The sequence below is a fragment of the Capsicum annuum genome, chromosome 3 (assembly GCF_002878395.1).
Source record: "Capsicum annuum cultivar UCD-10X-F1 chromosome 3, UCD10Xv1.1, whole genome shotgun sequence".
NCBI classification, from domain to species: Eukaryota; Viridiplantae; Streptophyta; class Magnoliopsida; order Solanales; family Solanaceae; genus Capsicum; species Capsicum annuum.
Window position 1 is genome coordinate 258411701 of NC_061113.1, and position 22852 is coordinate 258434552.

General features: G+C 32.7%; 1 protein-coding gene across 12 annotated transcripts; it reads right to left on the reverse strand.

Annotated features, from left to right (window-relative positions):
• Positions 1 to 11477: 11477 nt before the first annotated feature.
• Positions 11478 to 21396, reverse strand: LOC107861985. Of its 12 annotated transcripts, none has more exons than XM_047409905.1 (7): positions 21120 to 21368; positions 20165 to 20269; positions 19467 to 19988; positions 17997 to 18051; positions 17487 to 17650; positions 16560 to 16655; positions 11478 to 12036 (listed from the first exon to the last, which is right to left on the reverse strand). In XM_047409905.1, exons 3-7 carry the CDS (start codon positions 19506 to 19508, stop codon positions 11662 to 11664), a joined length of 732 nt encoding a protein of 243 aa, XP_047265861.1. In that variant the 5' UTR covers positions 19509 to 19988; positions 20165 to 20269; positions 21120 to 21368; the 3' UTR covers positions 11478 to 11661. The 12 variants fall into 12 exon arrangements, with proteins under 12 accessions (XP_047265861.1, XP_047265860.1, XP_047265863.1 ...); XM_047409904.1 differs by having other exon boundaries at positions 21088 to 21368; XM_047409907.1 differs by lacking the exon at positions 20165 to 20269 and having other exon boundaries at positions 17997 to 18047; positions 21120 to 21369.
• Between the last annotated feature and the right edge of the window lie 1456 nt (positions 21397 to 22852).

The following is a 22852-nucleotide window of genomic DNA, read 5'->3' on the forward strand; positions in this document are numbered from 1 at the left end:
GTACTTGAAGGACATAATGATGCAAATTGGATCACCGGATCTAACGAAGCAAACTCCACAAGTGGATATGTATTTACTATCGGTGGAGGAGTAGTTTCTTGGAAATCATCCAAACAGACTTATATCGCTTGTTCTACAATGGAATCTGAATTTATCTCATTAGATAAAGCCGGTGAAGAAGCAGAATGGCTCTGAAAATTTTTGAAAGATATTTCATATTGGCCCAAGCCAGTGGAACCAGTATATATACACTGTGATAGCCAAGCAGCAATAGGTAGGGCAGGGAGAATGATGTATAACGGTAAATCTCATCACATACAATGGAGACATAATACCGTTAGAAAACTTCTCTCTAGTGGAATTATCACTATTGACTATGTAAAGTCAAAGAATAATGTGTCGGATCCACTTACAAAAGGCCTATCTAGAGAAGGAGTGGAAAGAACATCCAAAGGAATAGGTTTAAGGCCTAAGACGAGTCAGCATGGCGATAAATCTACCTAGCAGACTGGAGATCCCAAGAGCTAGGTTCAAGGAGATTAAATAAAGTTGTGTCTGACAGGTTCAACATTGTCAATTACCCAACCCATTCTCATGATGTAGACAATGTATAGTAAAAACAAGGATAAGACTTAAGGTTAAAAGTCTTTTAATGATTATCTAAATTTGGCAGATTTGACCAAACAGTTTTAATCTACAGGATTGAACATTTAGAAATCACCTATGTGAGGGCAAAGTGGAAGCCGCTTCAAAGAGAATGTTAGTAAAGGCCTATTCTCTATGCTCTAATGAAACCGGAACGTGTCATGGTTGAAAAGAACAAAACCATAAGAACCATAAACGTTAAAAGGCTGGTTGTATGACATGTATTATCTAGGCATACATTAAAGCTCGACGGTTCAAAGATATCAAATCTACCGATTGACCAAGTGCATCCGATACATGTTCACTACGAAAAGTTCAAACGGAAACCCACTTATCCAGATGCAATCAGTCTTTGCTTGATGATCACATACTTGTCTGTAAAAATTTTACGAAAAATAGTCATTCCCCATTCATGTGGGGAATTATTGGGTTCATAGTAAATGAGAAGTGTGAATGAAAAATGGAGAAAAACTAAGTGGAGAGAAAAATTGAGATCACACCAATATGGAAAGTGTACTCAAAAATAGGAAAGCTTACTAAATTCTCCCACATTGGTGGGAGAAAGAAGCTTTAAAGTATTTATATTGTGAAACACACTCCCACATGGATAAGTGAGGCAAGGAATAAGAGTTTCCTCACGCCGTCGTCATCGTCGCTCGATCGGCTCGGCTTCGAATTCGAATTTAGATTTGTCAAATGATCGATTGATGAGATCTATATTTTTGGACAAACTTTATTTAAATTCCAAAGAATACCAAGGAAAAATGCAGTAAATTTTTACTGCAGAGTTTTGGTGCTCTATTTATACATGCATACAGAAGTTCGAACTGATGCAATACTTCATCGAACTGGTGCCACTATTTCGGTGAATGATGTGTCCGTAATCACGAACACATTTAAGGCCTTTAACGTAGAATAATTGTGAGGCCTTATGCAACTTTTGTCATTTTTGATGTGTTTATATTAATTTTACAGATTAAGCAAATGGGATAGAAAACCAGCAAGAATGGAGGCAAAGAAGTTGACATCTGGAGAAATCTGAAGAAAGGTGTGGCTGAGGACATTTGTGACAAGGCGTTAGCCCCATGATAGGCTATCACAGTTGTCATAAAATGTAATCAGGGAGTTGGCATGAAGTGAATGTTGTGACGACATCTGCTGATAAGACGTCAAAAGTGTGACAAGCCGTCAGAATCATCGTTACCCTTAGGCAGAAATTATCAAAATAGAGGAGGAGCTGACGACATTCATAATATGCCATCGGACTCCTGATAGGACGTCATGATCATCGTCAGCCTGAGACAGCAAAAGCCAACATTAAATAGAATCTGACAATTCTGTGATTGGCCGTCACGGGCGTCGTCGTCTATTCTGAGGAAAATCTGAAATGCAGGAAGTTTTGTGATGGCAGTCACGACATACCGTCAAGATCCTGATAGGACGTTATAATTGCCGACAACCGTAGGAAACAAGAGTTGAAATTGCAGAGAAGTTGACGGCATCTGTGACAGACTGTCAAGATCGTGATAGGATGTTACGGACGCCGTTACCTAATCCGAAGAAAATAAGAAATTTTAATATTATTTTCTTATTAAGGATCGACTATTTAAAGACTTGTTTTAGGGTTTTTATATTATTATTCATTGAGGAATCTATTTTACAACATACGACTTTTCTTTCTGTCTATCTCAAGAACAATATTTTAGAGTATTGCCTTGTGATTCAAATACAAGTTCACTTTTGATTTCATTCATCGTTGTAAGTTAATCCTTTCAATTATGAATTCAACTTGTGTACTTATCTATTGCATCATGAGTGGCTAAACATCTTTAACCTGGATTGTGGGATCTAGGGTTAGGTCATGATAAGGTGTTAATTAATTACTCAAGGTTTAGTAGGTGTTAGGATTTCTTGGTAATTTTGATATTATAACTTATGTCTGTTGGTTGCAAACAATAGGCGTACCTACTTTGGTTTGCTTGAGAAAGAAATCATAAACAGTAGGAAGTGAATTATCGACGGGGACTCGGAAAGGCTTCGTTTAATAATCAGTAAATCTAGGCAGTGAGTTGCGATTCCCTAAGTTCGAGAGGATTAGGAAATTAGACGCTTGAATAGGTCGAGAGATATTTGAGCATACCATCGATAAAGATAGCTTGTCATCCTAACCACCGTGAGAACCTTGAGTTATTTGTAGCATCTGTCATGTACCGTAAACCCTAGTGAACATAATCCCGGTTATTTCATAAAAATATTATTTACAAGCATTAATTTCAAAGTGACTAACAATTGTCTGAGAAATTTAAACCCCCATTTCAGGAAACAGTAAACTACCAGTGAATTATTTCGTAAACAACTTGAGTTCACACCCTATTCCCTGTGGGATTCGACCCCAACCTAGTTGGGTTTTATATTGACAACGATTGCTTACACCCATTCCAGAGTGTAGTTTGAGCGTTATCAGTGAACAGATGTCCTGTTTCGGTAAACTGATGCATTGTTTCGACGAATTGACACACTTATTCACGAAATGGCATGCCTGTTCAGAACAGTCACACTGTTTGGACGAATGCTATAACAACCTGCTTTCTTCCACAGGTTTTGGTACGAAAATTTCAGAATACAAAATTACTTCTTGTCTTCCAAATTACTCTGTGTGATCAATCAAAACGTTCGGTGCGTTTGAAGATATTCCAACCGTTTAAGGTACCGCTACAGTTGGTCTGTTTAGCCATTTTATCCTGGGAGGAAACTCCACAACCTCGGATACAGTGAGGGAAATTATTTCCTTAAGAAAACTCTGTGAATTCGGACGACTTGGCTATTTTCTGTTTCATCTTTATTTCTGAAAGAATAAAATACACCTTTTGGAAAGGTCATTTTGATCTTGTGTTGAGGGTATATGATATACTTCATTGTGTTCTTGTTTATACTTGAACTCTAGTTGAAGTTAGTGTTCTTCATATACTGATTCTGTGTACCCAAAGTACAAACGAAAATAACAATTAAAGGAAAGGCAAAACCCTAACAATGAATTGAGGCAGTTGGGAATATACATATTGAGGAGATGAGTAATGTTTGGAGGTAAATTATACATGATTGACAACTTTGGGAAATTAATGAATAGTGATGAGTACTTCTTTATATAGAAAAACTTTTATTTTATCGGATTAAATTTTAAAAGTTTGATATTTAATGTCTTTTTTTTTTTGGTAAGGATATTTGATCTTGATTACTTATTAAATACTCTCTTGATTCAAAATAATTAATTTTCTTTCTAAAAATATTTATTTAAATTTAATTATTTATTTTATTAAATCAATAAAAAATTATTATGTTCTTTTAATACCATTTCTATAATAAAAAAACTAAATAAATTATATATATTTAAATTTTTAAAGTTTAATTAACAAGGCTAATTTTGATAAAATAAATTTCTAATAAATATTTTTTCTTAAGTAGAGTGTCAAGTCAACAAGAAACAATTATTTAAAATGAGTACTAAATTAAATTTTGAAAATAGCTAATCAATATTGAATACTCACCTTAAAGATCTTATATTATCTTGTGTGTGTGATTATAACTATCAATTTTTACTTATCATTCATGAATAATAATAATAATAATAATAATAATACCTTTTATTACTATCCAAAATTTAAGTATTTTCTAAACATAACATAGCTAATTGATATAACTAAATTCATCGAGAATTCAAATTTGAGGACTTTGGTTATGCATTTATTTTTAAGCTTGGTGTGTTGTATTAGCGTAACCTCTTTTGAAAGCCATTGCTAGAATTTTAAGAAAATTAAGTATGCTTACTCATTTAGTTCAAATTTATTTATCATATTTTGACTTGAGAATTACCTGTATTAATTGATATTTAGTAATAAATATTAAAAAATATTTTAAAGAATAAGTGATTAATGTTAGGGTAAAATATGAAAAAATAAATTTGTCTTGATTTATCATAAATAACGAGTAAAAATCAACATCAAATTAAAAAAAAATAGTCACAAATAAATTCGAACAGAGGAAAACTTCTAACTTATCTATTTATTTGTAATTTTTCTTCCAAAAAACTATAAATATAATAAAGAAATATAGTTTTACCGATAAAGGGAAAAAAATGATTTTGAAGACTAGAATCTTCCAAATTCCTTTTATACTAAGAGTCCGTTTGGATAACATTAACAAATAATGTGATTAAAAGTTTAAAATAAGTGCTTATAAATTAATCAGATAAATGTTTGAATAGAAGTACTGAAATCGAAAAAAGATTGTTGGTGTATTTGGTAAACAAATGATGTTAAACACGTTTTTATTGTTAAAATGACTTAAATATTTGTAAAGTTGTTAATACCATAAATAAGGTAAATTATTTATATTTTTTAGTTCTAAAATAAAAATTTTAAGCAATCCTCCGATGTAATGATGAATTGGGTGAAAAAAGGAGAAAGATGGAAAGAAAATTGGAGGGAAGCGACAAAGAGAAAAAGAAAGAAAACTCATATATTTAAGGATTACAACTTCAGGATATTGATGAAATTGGAGGAAAATATAAGAGATAAAAAAATAAATGTTTCAGGAAATTACATTGGATGACCCCCATAGAGCATTTCATAAGTAAAAAATACAACGACGTAGTGTTGCCTTACCTAATGTACGTAATTTGTTGTTTGAAAATTCTTGGATAAGTCATTCTTCTAAGGCAAGAGTTGGAGAACTTTTCATAAATCAAGACATAGCGTGGTAGTATTAACTTTTACTCATAGGCATAACTTATTGTTTGAAAGTCCTTGAGCTAAGTATTGCCTCTAAGGTAAGAGTTATAGAACATCTCATAACTCAAAACACAATGTGATAGTGTCAACTCTTGCCCATGAAACATAACTTATTATTTGAAAATCATAAGTCTTGTCTTTAAAGCAAGATTTAAACACATATCATAAATCAAAATACAATATGGTAGTTTCAACTCTTACCCATTGAGCGCAATTTGTTGTTTGGGAATTGAAGAAATAAAAAATAAATAAATGTTGTGAAAAAATGAAGAAAAATATTTTAAAAGAAAAAATCAAAGACAAAAAGAAAATATAGAAGTTGAGAGGATAAAAGAAAAAAAGATAAAGGTTAAGAAAAAAAAACATAAAATAAAATAAAAATAAAGGCTGATTGTTTTTTTTTTTAAAGGAAGAGAAAAGAAAAGAAAAAAAAACTAAAAAAAAAAAAGTTGAGAGGACAAAAAGAAAAAAGCAAGGGCTGAGTTCTTTTTTTTTAAAGAAAAAAAGAAAAAAAAATAAAATCAAAGTAAAATAAAAAAGAAAAAGATAGAAGTTGAGAGGAGAAAAAAAAAAGAATGGTTGAAATTTATTTTAAAAAAATAAAATAAAAAAAGAAAATTAAAATAAAATAAATAATAAAAATAAAAATTGAAAGATAAATAAGTATGTAGTTATTTAGAAATATTTGAGATATAGAAAGACAAATAAGTAAGTGTTCTACATTTAAAAAAAAAAAAAAGGAATACTAATTTTGTTAGGACTTTTCTTATGGTGACAAAAAAGTAAAGTGACTCATTAGTTAGGTAGTTTATTCTAAATTTTTTGGTCAAATCTAAAAAAAGTTTAATCTAAAGAGCAAAAAACTAGGAGTACCCAACTTCTCACATTTTATTTTTTTTAATTAGTTTTTAGTTTCTCTTTTAAGCATTTTTTAAATTTTACCAAAGATCTAAAAAAAATAAAAAATTAGTTTGACCTGATTTTAATCTCATCCAAACAGGCTATAAACAAGGGGTAAAGCGATGATGTGCATGTGTATTACTATTATATATAAGTATCAATTAGCTGACAGCTCAAGCAGATAGTTAGCGGTTTGTCATATTTGCTTTCAGCTATCTGCTTGTGATCAAGGATATTTTTGTAATTTAAGATTTTTTGTTTTAATTTAATTATTTTATTTTTATTCTTAATTTGTTATATATTTAAAAATTACGTAAAAAGATTTATATAATTACAATAATTAAAATTATAATTAATAATTTTAATTATTTGAAGACACATAAAAAATTGTTGACTCAAAATTATATCAGTACAACATAAATTGAGATTTGTAAATTTGACATTTCTATAAAAAAAATTATAAATCACAATAATAGTCAAATTAAAATATATTTGAAAGATGTAACAAAAATTTATTTGACTTTATAAATTCTAGCAATGTCATATAAATGAGGATAGACGGAGTAACATATATTACTTAAAAATAATTACGTAGAAAGTCATATAAATCATAATAAATAACATCTAAAACTATAAAACAAATTTGATTGACTTTCTCAAATATTCCATCAATGCCACAAAATTGAGATAAAAAAATTATATAAATTGGACCCGTGTGATACATACATATATATATATATATATATATGTATGTATGTATCGTACCCTTAGGAATTATTTGATGTGAGGTATAATTATAATAGTCCTGAGATAAAATATAGAATTATTTTATTCAATAATTGGTTAAAGGTATTACTTAGCCAAAGGATTATTAATCGCACCATTTATGCCTTAGTGATAGAATAAATCTATATATAATATAAAGGAGAGTCGTGAATGAGGGTGATATAACACCTCTCTATGACCTTCATTCCTATCAGTCTATTTCCTTTTTTTTTTTTTTTTTTAATATTGTTTCTACTTTTAAAATTATATGCTATGTAAAAAAGAAACATTATCAAAAGTCACTCATTTAAATCTTTTAATTATGTTTAATGTATTAAGTTTTTCTTCTTTCAGAGATAATATACACGTTGCAACACTAACTATTAACTAATAGAAATAATTGTGGAACTTTGAAAACCTGGTAACAATATAATTGTGTACTTAGTGATAGCCTATTTATGTTCCCATTAATTACTTTTTTACTTAGTACTACTTAAGGTAGCAATTGTTGGTATCACAGAGACTGACTGCATCCTCATATTTTAGGGAGTACAATTGACAATAATAGTATCTTCATGGAGGTTTCTTACATTTTATTTAGTTATTCTGTTGACTGTTGTAATAACTTTTACACATAAATTTTCTTAATGAAAAATGCTCAACGTCAATGAAAAGTGTGAATCAACACAAATCTCACGTCTCAAGAAAAAAACAATACTTGCACACATCTAGCGCATATCATTGATGTGATGGTAATGATTGCATTTATAAAGTTGTGGCCTTAACTTTTTGAGAATTAAATTATATATGTATGTATTGTGTTGCACCTTTTCCGCATTCTTATTTGATTTTTCATCATTTAATGATTTTCTGGTTATTTGTATGATTGTATATTTGTTTGTATCATTTGTACCTAGATTATTCATCATGAAAACGCTAAGGTGGATTCAAGATTCAATTTTGTGGGTTCAATAATTAAGGTTATTTAAATCCACTGTACTTTTAAAGTTATGAGTTCATATCTACTATTTTTTATAATTTTAATAGATTTTCATTACATAAAAGTATTAGTTTCTGATGAAGTTGATATCATTAAGTTAGATTCCCCGTGGTTTTGTATCACTTTGTAGGTAATGTTCCAATTTATTTTTATTTTTTCAATCTAATTGTTCTTTTATCACTAAAAATTCTACATCGGCTTTAAAAGCTCTACAAATTGCTTGAATGAAAAGTTTATTTTCTCTAAGAAAATATCATCAAGGAATTTATCAAGAATTTGGTAGCATTTTTAAAATACATTTATATGATTTATGTTTTGATCTAAATATGTTTTGTTAAGTCGTTTATATGTAAACTTGTATCATTTAAATAAAATGTCACTTTCTTTGTATCTTTCATATATAACATGAGTAATTTCATGGATAGTCACCCATGTTTTCACAATTATCGACAAATATCACTTTCGTTTCTTTTATGACAAGAATATCACTCAACTATTCCTATTTTCCTAAAAAAAATATTTGGCACTTTAAAAACATTTCTTCTCTCCTAATTTGCATGTCATGTCATTAATTTTTTTAATTATATATAAGAAATAGATGTATTTAACTTATCAAACTTATTTAACTAAAATTTAGTCTTATTTCTTTTAAAAGATAAATACACATGATATATTTATTATTGAAGAACAATTTAGTTATATACTTTAAATTTTATATTTATTTTGTCTTTCTTAAAAAATAGAAATAAATTATATTTATTCTTTATTCGATATGAGAAAAAATACACCACATGATAAAAATATTAGATAATCACACAGCTAAAGGATTGCATTATTTTTATTTGGTACTTTTAAAATTTTTTAAAATTTATTTATTTCACGACTTAATAATATTTTTAAAACTCAAGATATTTATAAGAATTGGTACTAATTTAATTTTTTTTTTTGGTTATTTATTTCATATGCTAAAGATTCTTAAAATGTAAAAGATATAAAAATGACGGCTTTCGATTTTTCATATACGTACTAAATGTACTATTATTGAAGGAAAGAAAAATTATTTAGTCATGAAACAAATTAATCTTTTTAAAAAATTATTAGAAAAAAGATCTAATATTACAAATGAATTTTTGAAATAGTACCCCACCAATTATCGCTTGCTTTTTGCAGGTTTAGGATGTGGAGCAGATATAAATTGGTGTTTAATTAAATAACCAGATAAAATATAGTGTAATAGAAACAAAAATTAAAATGAAAAAATGAAATTAAAAATAATAAATTTCTATTTTCTAAAGTTTTTGTCTATGTTAACTTTGCGGATTTACTTGATTTATTTATGAAATTTACTTAGGGAAAATCTGCACGGAGAATCCATTTTCTTACTATTTTCTTATCAAAAGGATCTTACATAAAATTTTGCAGGTGATCTACATACGAATTAAAATTTTCAGATGATAATTACCTTTAAGATTTTTCTATTGAATTTTACTAGACAAAATAAATAAATAAATAAATTCTAAGATTTTCTCCTTCAGATTTTGTTTGATAGAAAAAAGTTGTAGGTTTTCCATCATATTAGTTTGGTTGAAAAAACTTGTAGAGAATTAGGTTATTGGTAAATTTCTTTGCAAATTCTCTCTATAAAAACAATATTATGTAATTTAATTTTATAGTTCATAAGACGTAGGTTTGAATAAATGAACTTGAAGAATTAAATAAGTTTATAATTAAGAAAATAAAAGATTTTAACAACATGACTGTCGAGCAGGAGAGAAGAAAGTTTTTAAAGTGTTAAGTATTTTTTTGAGGAAAATAGAGATAGTTGGGTGATATTCTTGTCCTAAAAAAATAAAAGTAATATTTATAGGTAATTATGAAAACATAGATGACTATCTATGGAAATTCCTCTATACAACATTGGTGTTTGTGTGGAATCAGTAGTATGAAATAGGCGTTAATATTTTTTTTTCGTAGTTGCTTAAATTATTGTTAGTGTTATATTAATAGGCAGAATTTTTTAATTGATATTAATAAATTATATGGTTCTTCTTTTTTTCTTTTCTTTTTTATCTTTCAAATAAAATTTAACTTTAAAATTATAGCATGAATTCATTAATATTTTTCTTTTCACAGAATAACCGCGCGAAGCGCGATTGAATTCACTAGCTATTCCATAGATTTGATGAAATAGCTATATAGCTAATTCCAAAATTAATTGTTCCGAAATAATTTATTACCAATCGAACGATCCCTTACAGAGGCGGATCTAGGATTTCGAGGTTGCGGGTGCCATGTCACTTTTAACGTTAAAGCTACTACTCAATAATGATACTTTTTATGAGCGTCCCACTGGAATTTGGCTTGTTAGTAAGAGATTTTTGAAGGAAAATTTCATTGAAACATTATCGAAAAACCTAATTTTTACGAATTCAGTTGGAAATTAGTTAATTTTTTGCTTTACATTTTGTTGTTTACACTGCCCCAAATAAGACAAATATTTTGTCGATTTTATAGACTTTGAGTTTCGATTTGATTATTTGTCTTTTCAATTTGTATAGACAAATAGATCAAATAATAAAAATGTGATTATTATTATAAAAACTATCGAAAACAACCTTTCTACTTTCCCGGAGGTAGTGTATGGACTGCATATATTTTACCCTCTCCAGACCCCACTATGTGGGAATACACTGAATTTGTTGTTGTTGTTGTTGTTATTACTATAAATTGTGTAAACAAGAGTTAAATTCAACTTATCAGTCAGCGTGAAAGTACAAAATAGTTGTCAACATCCAATGGATATTTCCAATTCTATTGCTAAGAAATTATAACATCAAGCCAAGCATCATTATTATGATTTACGAGGAGAGGTTAACTATAAATTTGAAGGAAGAAGGAATCTTCAACTATGTTCTACACTTACGTTAAAAATTCTTAAACAAAGATTACTCAAAAAAAAGAGTCAAACAAAGATTAAGTCAAGAGGAAAAAAACTTATAGAAAATAGAATAGCGATCAAAAAGTAACAAAATAATGCTAGCGTCTGAATTTGAACTCTGGTATACTACGTGAAATTTCAGCGCATTTGCCACTGATACTACTTCCTCAATTGCTGCACCGGGTGGCACTTAAATAATATACCGATTTTCTTCAAAATATATATATACACACAGTTTTTCGATCGAAGTTTGCACCCGAAGTTTGCGGGTGCCATGCCACCCCTATTAGATCCGCCCCTGCCTTAGTATACACTTTCTTCTTTTTTTTTTACTATGAAGCCTCTCTCTCTCTCTCTGCAAGTCAGCTATTTTAATTTTCATTTGGCACCAAATATACTTCCCAACGAAAAGCCATTTGCCTCTCCTTTACTACATAGCTAGTTTAGTGCACATATATCTTAGCAATCATGACAATCTTTTAATATAATGTATAACATAATTATATCATGATTCTTCAAAAATTATTCTAATAACACAAATTTAACATAACTAATATTTTATCCAGACATGAGATGTATATCTCAAGCTTCACCAAGAAGTCGAAGAAAAGCATAGAAAAATATGCTTAAGAAGAAGAGGTGGGAAACAGTGAATTCAAAAATTCGGCTCTACGGGTTCTCTCCATTTCTTCATCCTCAGATATCTCATTGAGATACTGCTGCAGCCAAGTTACGTCAACATTGGCATCCTTGGCGACAGAAGCAATATCTTTCATAGCTTTGACTGAAGAAGAACGAACAGCACCAGTTTTCAGCTCCCTGACGGCATCACAAACAACATCAAGCAAGAAACCTCTGGTATACGGTGACTTATTGTGGCAGTTTTCTGCAATGTCACCGTACTTGGCGAAAATGGCATCAAGTATAGGAGCACTGCACGCTAGTACACGATAGCCATGTACATCAACCCTTTCACTGCATACATCATCAGTTGATTTTCCCTGCCAATTTTTCGAGCATAGACAGGTGTTATCAAAGAAATATAAGATTTAAAAGCACCAAAAGCGCAGAGCACAACTAAAGCACAAGCAGCAAGCCTTAGCAAGAAAAGCACTATGGAAACAAAGAAAAATATACATGTAATGCAAAAACACAAATATAGTTGATTTGACAAAACAACAGAAAAATTAATTTAAGCTGCATATTAGAAATAAAAATCATGTCAATCAAATTCAATGCCATTATAAATTTTTGATTTAGATGAAAAGATGTTTTAAGTTTTTCGCGGCTAGTTTCTTACACTAAATTTCTAATCATATTCCTAATCACTAGAAGTTTAGTCAAAGTGTTTTCTTAACAGTAATGCATTAGATTGTCAACTACAGTTATTTGTTAGACATAGCTCACTGATGAAGAACCACATGCCTTAGCTGCTTGAGCCCTACCCTGACGCGCCAATTAAATGAGGTGAAGTGCACTACTCAGGCTCACCAAGCTAATGTTCATGCACACCTTAATCGAAGCTTTCATAACACTGGTATCTAAGGTGTGTACATCCTGAGGCAACATATCCAATACTTCCGTTGTTTTACTCCAGCAGTTTTGCAGAGTTATTGGACCATAGTCAAAGTTGATGTGATGGAGACCGAAGGCAGTTCCCTTATGTTGGAAGACCTTTCTGCCTCTCTTTGAATGAGAGGTTCAAGAAGGTCGGCTAATTTTTCCTATCTCCTATGATTTCGTCTTCCACGAGCTCATATATGATACCAAACGGTCCAAAGAAGACACAAAACAGCCACAAGACGTCACAAAACAGTCCACAACAACAAGACACTAAAATCGGCACAAGAACACAACACAAGAAACGAAATGCAATATATTAAAGAATAAATAGATTGAAAAAGGAGTGTATAGACCCTAAGAACCCTAAGATATATTAAATCTAAGGACCTTACAACCTACACAAACTATCACCAATCTCCCACGTAGACACAAGATCGGAGTCCACCTCCCAAGCATCGACGTTTCTAATCAAAATACAACCACTAGTGAATCCACACTAGTTTCTTGTCCTAGTTTCAGTTTGCCTCAAAGGAGAGAGGACTTGATGTTTCAAAAGTCATACAAGACTTACAAATATCATCTAAAATCTAAGTAATGAAACCCTACATTGTTCTTTATATAGTGTATTACATAATAGAAACTAAAGTGACCAAAAGGCCCTTGAGTGTGAGGCGCCTATCAAGTGTAGTCCAAGTGTAGTGTATGGACGGTTTTGGTGCATCATTAGGTCCTCTTTGGCTCTTCAATTGCACACACCAAGTCTCGGGTCCACCACGCACTCTCATAGGTCCATATCCGTGATTATTCTTGTATCATCCTCTCCATCTTGAGAGGAATTTGTCCACAAATTCACGGCTTCACCTCGTTCAATTGGTCATTTCAAAAGAAACATACTCAAAACAGTCCGCAAAAACACATGAGGAGCCCAATAACACAAGTCTCGGTCAACATCTTCATTTTGAACCTCGGTTTCCTCTCCATCTTGAGCCTTGTCTTCAATCTCATCCGAAACACATCCCACCTCTTTTCTTGGTGGCGGGTTCCTTGTGGTTCCCTACGTCTTCCCCTCAACTTCCCTTCCATTATATAAGCATCATTGTAGGCTCCATGTCCCTCATGTTCCTTTCTACCATACTCCTCTATATGGACATATCGGTTTTGGGGAAGTGGAGTTTCGGTTGAGAGGATTGTTTTGGTAATGTGAAGCTTCGGTTGTGGAGCTTGGATGGGAGGAAATTGGCTTCCAAGTCCTTCTTTTTGGGCTTGATCAAATTGACGGGGAAGTGACCTATTTAGGTCTCGGATTGGAGGGCATTTGGTGGCTTGGGTTATGTCTATGTCACTTGGTGGTGGTCTTGGAGGATTGATCGTTTGAGGTAAAGTTTCGGACGAGAGTTCCTTCGACTCTCCACTTGTTCCAACCTCTCAAGTATAGTAGACATATCCGAGCTAATTTTTTCAAGGCCCGCATTCGCCTTAGCCATGTCTCGGGAAATAGCATCAAGGTGGGCCAAAATGGCTTCCATTATGGCCAAGAAGTTACCTACAAAACAGAAAACAAGTTAGTTGTACAAAGGGGTGACGTGGCAGCCTTTGATTGGTTGCGGATAGTGACGTGGCAAATTTGGAATGGTTGTAGAATTTGCAAAATTTAGTGTTTTTCCAACTTGTGGATGAGTGAATTCGGTTTTGGAGCTTTTTCCACATTCAAAATAGGTTGACTTTCTTTGCACCTTTTGGGCAAAACACCTTTTTGAAGGGTGATTGGCTCTTTCCTCTTTTGGTTAGTCTGGAAAAGTCCCCTTACTCCCTTTTGGTAACTAGTCTTTTTGAAAGCCTTTTTGTCCCTTACTACTTTGGTATAGTCTTGGAACAAACAAGAAGACTACACTCTTCCATTTGGTCTTAAGATCAACACTACTTATTGAAGGTTCTTCTTGTCACAAGACATGAAGATTGACCAAGAACACCAAGAACCTTCAACAAGATTTGAAGACCAAGGTTCAAGTTGAACCTCCCAACAACAACACCTCTTTCAAACACAAATCCACAACAACAATACCAACAACACACCTTTAAACTTCAGATTTTCACAACCACAAGACACCAAAAACGTTCAAATTTGAACCCACAACAACAACACCATCCACACTTTGGCCCACCCTTTGAATCCGCACAACAACAACACAAAAAAGGAACCCAACTTGGATCTTGATTCTAATAGTGATAGTGAAGAAGAAACTAACACCAGCAACACTCAAAACAAACAAGAGACTCCTAGATCTATGTTCAAAGGACAAATCTCGGCCAGGCCAAGACAACAACAAGAACATCAAGTCTCGGTCAAGAACAAACTCAAGAACACTACTATCTTTTTTTTAATTTTTTTTTTCAACTCACAAGCCCCAAGATTGATTTTGTTGGAACAAAATCAATGATGGCTCTAATACCAAATGATACCAAACGGTCCAAAGAAGACAAAAAACAGCCACAAGACGTCACAAAACAATCCACAACAACAAGACACTAAAAACGGCACAAGAACACAACACAAGAAACGAAATGCAATATATTAAAGAATAAATAGATTGACAAAGGAGTGTATAGACCCTAAGAACCCTAAGATATATTAAATCTAAGGACCTTACAACCTACACAAACTATCATCAATCTCCTACGTAGACACAAGATCGGAGTCCACCTCCCAAGCATCGACGTTTCTAATCAAAATACAACCACTAGTGAATCCACACTAGTTTCTTGTCCTAGTTTCGGTTTGCCTCAAAGGAGAGAGGACTTGATGTTTTAAAAGTCATACAAGACTTACAAATATCATCTAAAATCTAAGTAATGAAACCCTACATTGTTCTTTATATAGTGTATTACATAATAGAAACTAAAATGACCAAAAGGCCCTTAAGTGTGAGGCGCCTATCAAGTGTAGTCCAAGTGTAGTGTATGGACGGTTTTGGTGCATCATTAGGTCCTCTTTGGCTCTTCAATTGCACACACCAAGTCTTGGGTCCATCACACACTTTCATAGGTCCATATCCGTGATTATTCTTGTATCAATATACCTGGTGTTCAACCGAGGGTATGTTGAGATCAAAAGAAGGTTTTTTTGATAAGCTAGGCCGCTTTCATCGCCTCCAACGGAAAGAGGAATTCTATCCATCAAAGAAAGCCAAAAAACCATTAAGTCTTTAAGAGAGCAAAGAAAGCGGCTCTGAAAGAAAGGATACAAGCTTTTCAGCTTAGGTGTGAATTTTAAAAAAGCTTTTGTTTCTTTCATCGCTGATATGACGAAAAAAGAGAGTGCGATGAGTATCGAGGACTATAGGCCTATTAGTCTAGTGGAGAACAGATACACGATTATTCCTAAGGCGCTTTTCAATTGACCAAAGAAAGTCTTAGATGAGACAATATCTACCTTGCAAAATGCTTGCGGAAGGCAAGCAAATAGCAGATGCAATACTAGTGGCAAATAAAGTGGTTGACTCAAGAAGAGAATAACGAGAGCCAAGGATTTTTCGCATAGATCCTGAGAAAAACATGATCATGTTAATTGGGAATCTTTTGATTTCATTATGTTGAAGATGCGTTTTGGTGCAAGATGAAGGAAGTGGGTCAGATATTGCATTTCAAATATTAGGTTTCTGTCCGTTGCCAGGGAGTTCTTGCAAATTAGATCTTGAGAAAGCCACGATCATGTTCATTGGGAATCTTTAGATTTATGTTGAAGATGCGTTTTCGGGAAGTTTCTTTGCTTGGTGATTGAGACGGAACCCAATATCTGCACTCCCTCAATTGTTTGTACATAATAAGCCCAAAACTAAGGGTAGAACAAATATTATAACTGAATCCACATAACATCCAAACGAGAACACTCACTTTACTATCACTTACAGAAAAATGTATGATGTTATTAGCTCTAATTAGCAATAGAATAATAAATGTTCACCTCTTCTTGGGATAGGAAGTTCTTCCTTTTACACGGTCTTTTGGAGGATTCAGGTAAGTTGCTGTTCTTGGAGATTGAAACAGCATAACCCAATTCCTGCAAAACTCAGTTTATGTACATAATAAGTCCAAAACTAAGGAGTAGAACAAACACTTCACTTGAATCGACATAATATTCCAAAACGAGTACATTCACTTTAGTACGCACTTACTGAAGGTTGTATGTTGTTATTAACTATAAGGTTGTGTACAATACACCTTTGTGGTTCGGCCCCGCAGGAGCTTCAGTGCACCGGGTGGCCCTTTTATAAGACAGATCTAATTACTGACAACAGATATTTACCTCTTCTTATGATGGGAAGTTCTTCCTTTTACGTTGTGCTTTACCGGTTTCAGGAAAGTTGCTTTCTTTGGTGTTTGAGACAGAACTCGATGCGTGCATAGATCAATTTATGTACATAATAAGTCCAAATTAAGGGATAAATTAAATACTTTACTTGAGTCCATGTACTTTTCAAACGAGAACATTCACTTTAGCGCGATCAATTTTTGAAGATTGTCTAATATCATTAAATAAGCCAGATCTAATTAACGATACTGTAACAAATGTTTAACTTTTCTTGTGGGCGAACTCTTCCTTTTACATTTTTCATTAGAGGTTTTAGCGAAGTTGCTTTCTTTGTTCATTGAGAAGACAGAGACCAATGCTAGCACAATTCAATTTATGTGTATAGTATATCCAGAACCAAAGGGTAGAATAAATACTTTAAATAAATACACAACTTCCTAAACGAATTGAGCCAATTGATACAAACGGTTTGATTTACCTCCGCTCCCGATTCATCAACTCATGACCACCATCTTTTATCAAGAGATCTGGCTGGTAGGGTTTTTCGGATAACCAAAAAAGAAAAAAAAAAAAACGTACCAGTAATGCCTCCGCAGCAGCAACATCTTCTTCTGAAGCTTCTGGTGAATCTCTTGCTGAAGTTGATGAAAATTGTGCACCATCATTCCAACCTATTTTTCCATTTTTCTCCTTTTCGCATCTCTTCATATCAGTCATTATTGGATCTTTCCCTAGCAATTTAACTGGTTGATCTAAGAATGAAGCAACTCTAACAACGATGATAAATAATTTAGGTAAAGAGTTTTGTTTCCACTGAAGCTATGAAAATCGTGACTAACAGTAACATTATGGAGAACCTTTTTATACTATAATTGGAAATAAGTTAAAGAACTTTGGTTTTGTCCTCATTAAGAAATTGTCTTGGAAAATAAAATATAATAATGTGAGGTTTAAGTTAGGCCAAGAAACAGCTATGTAATTCTTGATTTGCGCAGCCACTGTTTCGATGGTTCACTTCAATTTTGAAGTGAACCCTAATTAAATTAAAAATAATCATAATAGTAGGGTTTTTATGCGGTGGAAGCTCACCAAAGTTATCATTTGCAGGCAACTTGGAAGATCCAGGTAAGGATGGACCAACTTCCTTCAAAAACAAGATTAAAGATGGATCAATTCCCCTTTCTCAAGAACCCCAAAACTAAATAGCACTCGGGAAGAAAAAGGTAAACTCATACAACAAATGCTAATTGCATGAGAAGTTATACAAAGAGGGGTTTGTATATATCCTCAAATTTAGGACCAAAATTGGGAAAAAATTGACTAACATGAATAAACACTCCAAATTGTAATCTCCACTTGGATTCACTCACATTTATTGCATTTTGCTCAAATTTTGGGTTTAAAATCCTAACTTTTTACAGAGTGTTTGTGCTTTTGTCAGGTAATGTTACTTGAACAGTTACGCTATTTGGCACTGAACCAATGATTCTACGTGGCATAACAAACTGAAGAAAGATACGAAAGTTTTGTTTCAAACAGTTCAAGAAAGAATCTTTAGTCTCTTTGAAACAAAGAAGTAGAGCCACATTTGTTGGACTGTTCTTACAGTTGAGCTGAGAGCACTTTGAGTGGAGGCTATGTTGCTCGGACTCTTCAAAAACGCCAACGGGTGTGTATTGGATTCTCCAAAACTAGTGTATTTTTGGAGAATCCAACACGGGCACGGCATCAAAAGTGAAGAGTCCGCACAACTTTAGATTGGAGGTTTTTTCTACTATTAAGGATGTCTAATTTTGGAAAAGTACTACTCCTTCCGTTTCAAAAAGAATGGTAAACCAAACAACATATTAATTTTATACGTGAATAATTACCTCCTAACTTGCTACCAAACCTGGCATTACTTGCGCAGGATTCCTACATAACTAACTCACTGCAAAATCAGCTACCAAATGACCCCTTAATACCTGTATAAATAGTACATAGATTCCCTCATAGATAACCCATACATTACAAAAACCTGCATAACTCTAAGTAGCTACCAAACAACCCCTTAATTCCTAGAATATAAATCAACTGCAATTCAATCCCAAACTAGAGGGGGTCGTCTGTATGAAACTTATATATCCATTCCGCTAGCAACTATATCATTATCAACATTAGGACTTATAATAGGAATAGTTATCAAAGAAGAAAATTAGACTTTTTACTGTAATCTATCTCTGGGTATCAGAAATAGAAATACATTTGCAGCGGATCTTGCAATAGATTATGTAGTGGGATGCACTGTTAGGCCATATCATTAGAACTGTTACAGCCTATTGAAATAAATCCGAGTATGTGAACAAAAGATTTTTTTCTCACAGAGTAAATCAATTCTGTTGCGACCTAGAACCAAGGGGATCCCATGTCTTAAAAGGTCTAAAAAGGTTAAGGAACAAAGGTTCAACTAAGAGACAAATTTAGTTAGGATGGTTTCACCAAAACCACTGCTTTGAGATTGGAGCATGTATAAATTTACAAAATTAGTTTTAAAGTAGACACGCATATACAAAAACTTACTGATAAAGAACGCAAATATATTACTCCCATGCATGTACGCATAAGTTGCCTTTCTTCAAAATAGTATTTTCATGAACAGGTGGAAAGACCATCTCGTGCTTCATTGTCTGTGTTCCATCTCCTTTAGCAGCTTGTTTTGCCTGTGTTCCATCTCCTTAGCGGCTTGTTTTGCCTGTGTTCCATCCCCTTTGAGGCTGCCCACTTAATGATCGTGTTGTTATCATCCCATGCTTCCTTGATATTTCAAGAATGGCAGACTCTGCATCCGAGATCCTGTTATACATTGTCTTTGAGGTCATACTGTTGCCGAAACTCTACAGTATTGCATATGACCTTGAGGAAAAAAATTAAGCTCTCATGGATTTGCACTTGAATAGACATCCAGTTGGCTGTAAAATCACTATACTTTGTAAATATGGCATCAGACACAGGTGCAGTGCTGGCCTTAATCTTATAGCTACTGAGTGTAGACATAGCATCTCCGTATTTGATTCAGAGAGTCCCTAGGCCATATCGTTGGCCCTGAAGATCAGCAAATTATTAGAAATGATTAGTCCAAACATATAAGATCCTAACTGAAATATGAAGGTAGCGAACTAAGCAAAGAGGTTAGACCTAATATGCGCCAAATGTGTGTTTATATCTAATCTAGAATACACTGAACGCAGTAAAGTAAGAGAGGAAGAAAGGTAATTAACTTTTTTACTTTACATCCTCAGCTATACAAGATCGGCAAGCATAGAATACCACACTTTAGATCACTTCTTCTTAAAACCCATAGTAGAAAAGTAGGGATTCCTACCCTGAAGTTGGACATAGCAAATCAATGGAAAGCACGAGTAAGTCACCTTTACATAAGTGATATTAGCTCAATAATTGTATATGGACATGGTATCATGCAATATTTATACAAAAGTTATAGATTGGTTAATTTATCATTTCAATATTATATTTAAACAAAGGACAATCTATCCACCTTCCTTAGCATCCTTAAGCTTAAACATCTAAGCCGGAGCCATTCACTGGCATATCCAATATAATGGAAATATCAGTGAATATTGTGATAACAAGTAACAAAGCAGATACTCAAACCACTCAGACATTGCACCTTTACTCAAAAGCTTCAACCTTTCACCTAGAGTCTCAAATGTAAGAGTGCAGAAACCTCGAATGATTTAATGTTCAGACTAACAAACATAATCTTAAGAATATATATAGCGCGGAAAGGAGCGCTAGGAATTACCATCAAACAAGTACCAGACAGAGAAAATGTTTCCCAAAAACATCATCAATATTAGAGGGGCTACTGATAAAATCTAAGACAAACGGGTTCAGCTATTGAAGGATGTTAGTTAAACACCAGTAAAGCACATATACAAATCTAGAGGAATCATCCACCAGTCACATAACAGTACCCCTGCACCATATCTCTAAAGCAGGAGATATCAATAATGTTTCCTAAAGTAGGAAGAATGCATAAACTACTTTACCCAAAATGAATCCTCTCTGGCTATTACAATGTTTGGAAGAAAAAAAAAAGCTTTGACAAACAACTAGTATTACAGTGTATGAGAAAGATAATAAGTGGATACTCCATAGCTTTGAACTTATAATAAGTTACTTTTAGAAAGTCAATTGAAAGTCGATGCCTACGCAAGCTGACCGGAACACCACGATTATCCGCAATATCCACATGGAAGTATTGAATAATGATACTTAAAAGATGTTGAAGCGAGTCTACGTATGGTGAAAGGGAACCCTAACAATGAACTGACACAGTTCGGAGTATACATATTGATGAGATGAGTAACGAGTGAGAGCAATTTGGAGCACAAATGCTATGGTATGAAGATGATGACAACTTTGGGAAGTGACTTTTTTTATTTTACTATATTTTATATTGCTTAGAAAACTTTTCGTACTTGTATGCAAATCAAACTTTCTGGGAGGTAATAATAACTAAAAATAAATAAAATAAATGTTTTAAAAATATCCTTTTACATTGGAAATAAGTCAAATATGCCTTTAAACTTTGCGAAAATATTTAAATATACCCTTCATTAAAAGTTTAGTTCACTAATGCTTTTGCTGTCCAATTTTAATTCATATATACCCTGTTATCAAGTTTTGAACCATATGTATCTCTGTTGCCAAATTTTTGGCTATATATACCATGTCGCCATTAGTTGTTTTGCTGGAATTTTTCAAATCGCTTTTCCTATACATACATACATACATACATACGTATAAAAGATATTCTCTTAATTCACAACTTGCTTTTGGTGTCTCTATTTGGAAGACCTCTTTTACACTTCTGCATCCCAATTTTTCAATTGAGTTTTCCTTATTCTTCTTATTCTTGATGTTGGAATTGACGGTGGTGCGAAAGGTGAAGTCGGTCGATGATGCTAAAATAATTTGCAGTTGATAAGTACTTTAATTCTTGATATTTATCGTATTTGTGCATTGAGTTTTTACGCGATGTTCTTGACTTTTTTCATTTTTTACTTAGATGATTCTTGGGGTTACGCAAGAATCGAAAACACACAACAAAGAAATTTCAATAAATTAAAGAAAATTTAAAGAGATCGTGAGGTAGATGAGAACATTTGACGGATGGTTAATGTGTAGAAGAAGAGATGAATTTAATTATATGTAATGTGACAATTAAAATATGATGTGGAAAATATGATTTCTTAAGAAAAAAAGGAGAAAAGGGGTTGAAAATTTTTAGCAAAGCAATTAACGGCAATAAGGATTTATATGATTCAAAACTTGGACGGCAAGGGCATTGGTGAGCTAATCTATTAACGAAGGGTATATCTGAACATTTTCATTAAGTTTAGAAGCATAATTGACCCTTTTTCCTTCATAATATACATAAATGTGGATTCGACTAATTTAAATTGCGCATTATATAATCAATTTTAAAGGTGACACTCTCGACATAATTTTTTCCATATATCTACTCATGCAACAAGTGACAACAATTTTCCATATCTAAAACAGCTCATAGAGGGGACGCCAAGCTTTACTTACCACTCCGATTTTATGCAAATGCAACTTTTTCTTTTTTGCTTTTCCCTCAGTGTCCAGTATCGACATTGACGTCCAAACTAATTCGGATCATGCACCGCAGGTTTCCTTCTGAAGGTGACACTCCCAATCGAATTTTCTCCCCACCCAAGGCTTATATCCGAGACATTTAATTAAGAGTGGAATAGTCACACCACTACATCATAACTCATGTTGGTGCAGATGAGCCTTGCTAGTAAAACTTAATAAAAAGATTGTTTAAAATATCACATTAGATTGGAAATAATTAGTTATCGAATTTATTTTCTTAGTTATTTATTAATTGCCCTTCTATATAGGAGATTTTTCAA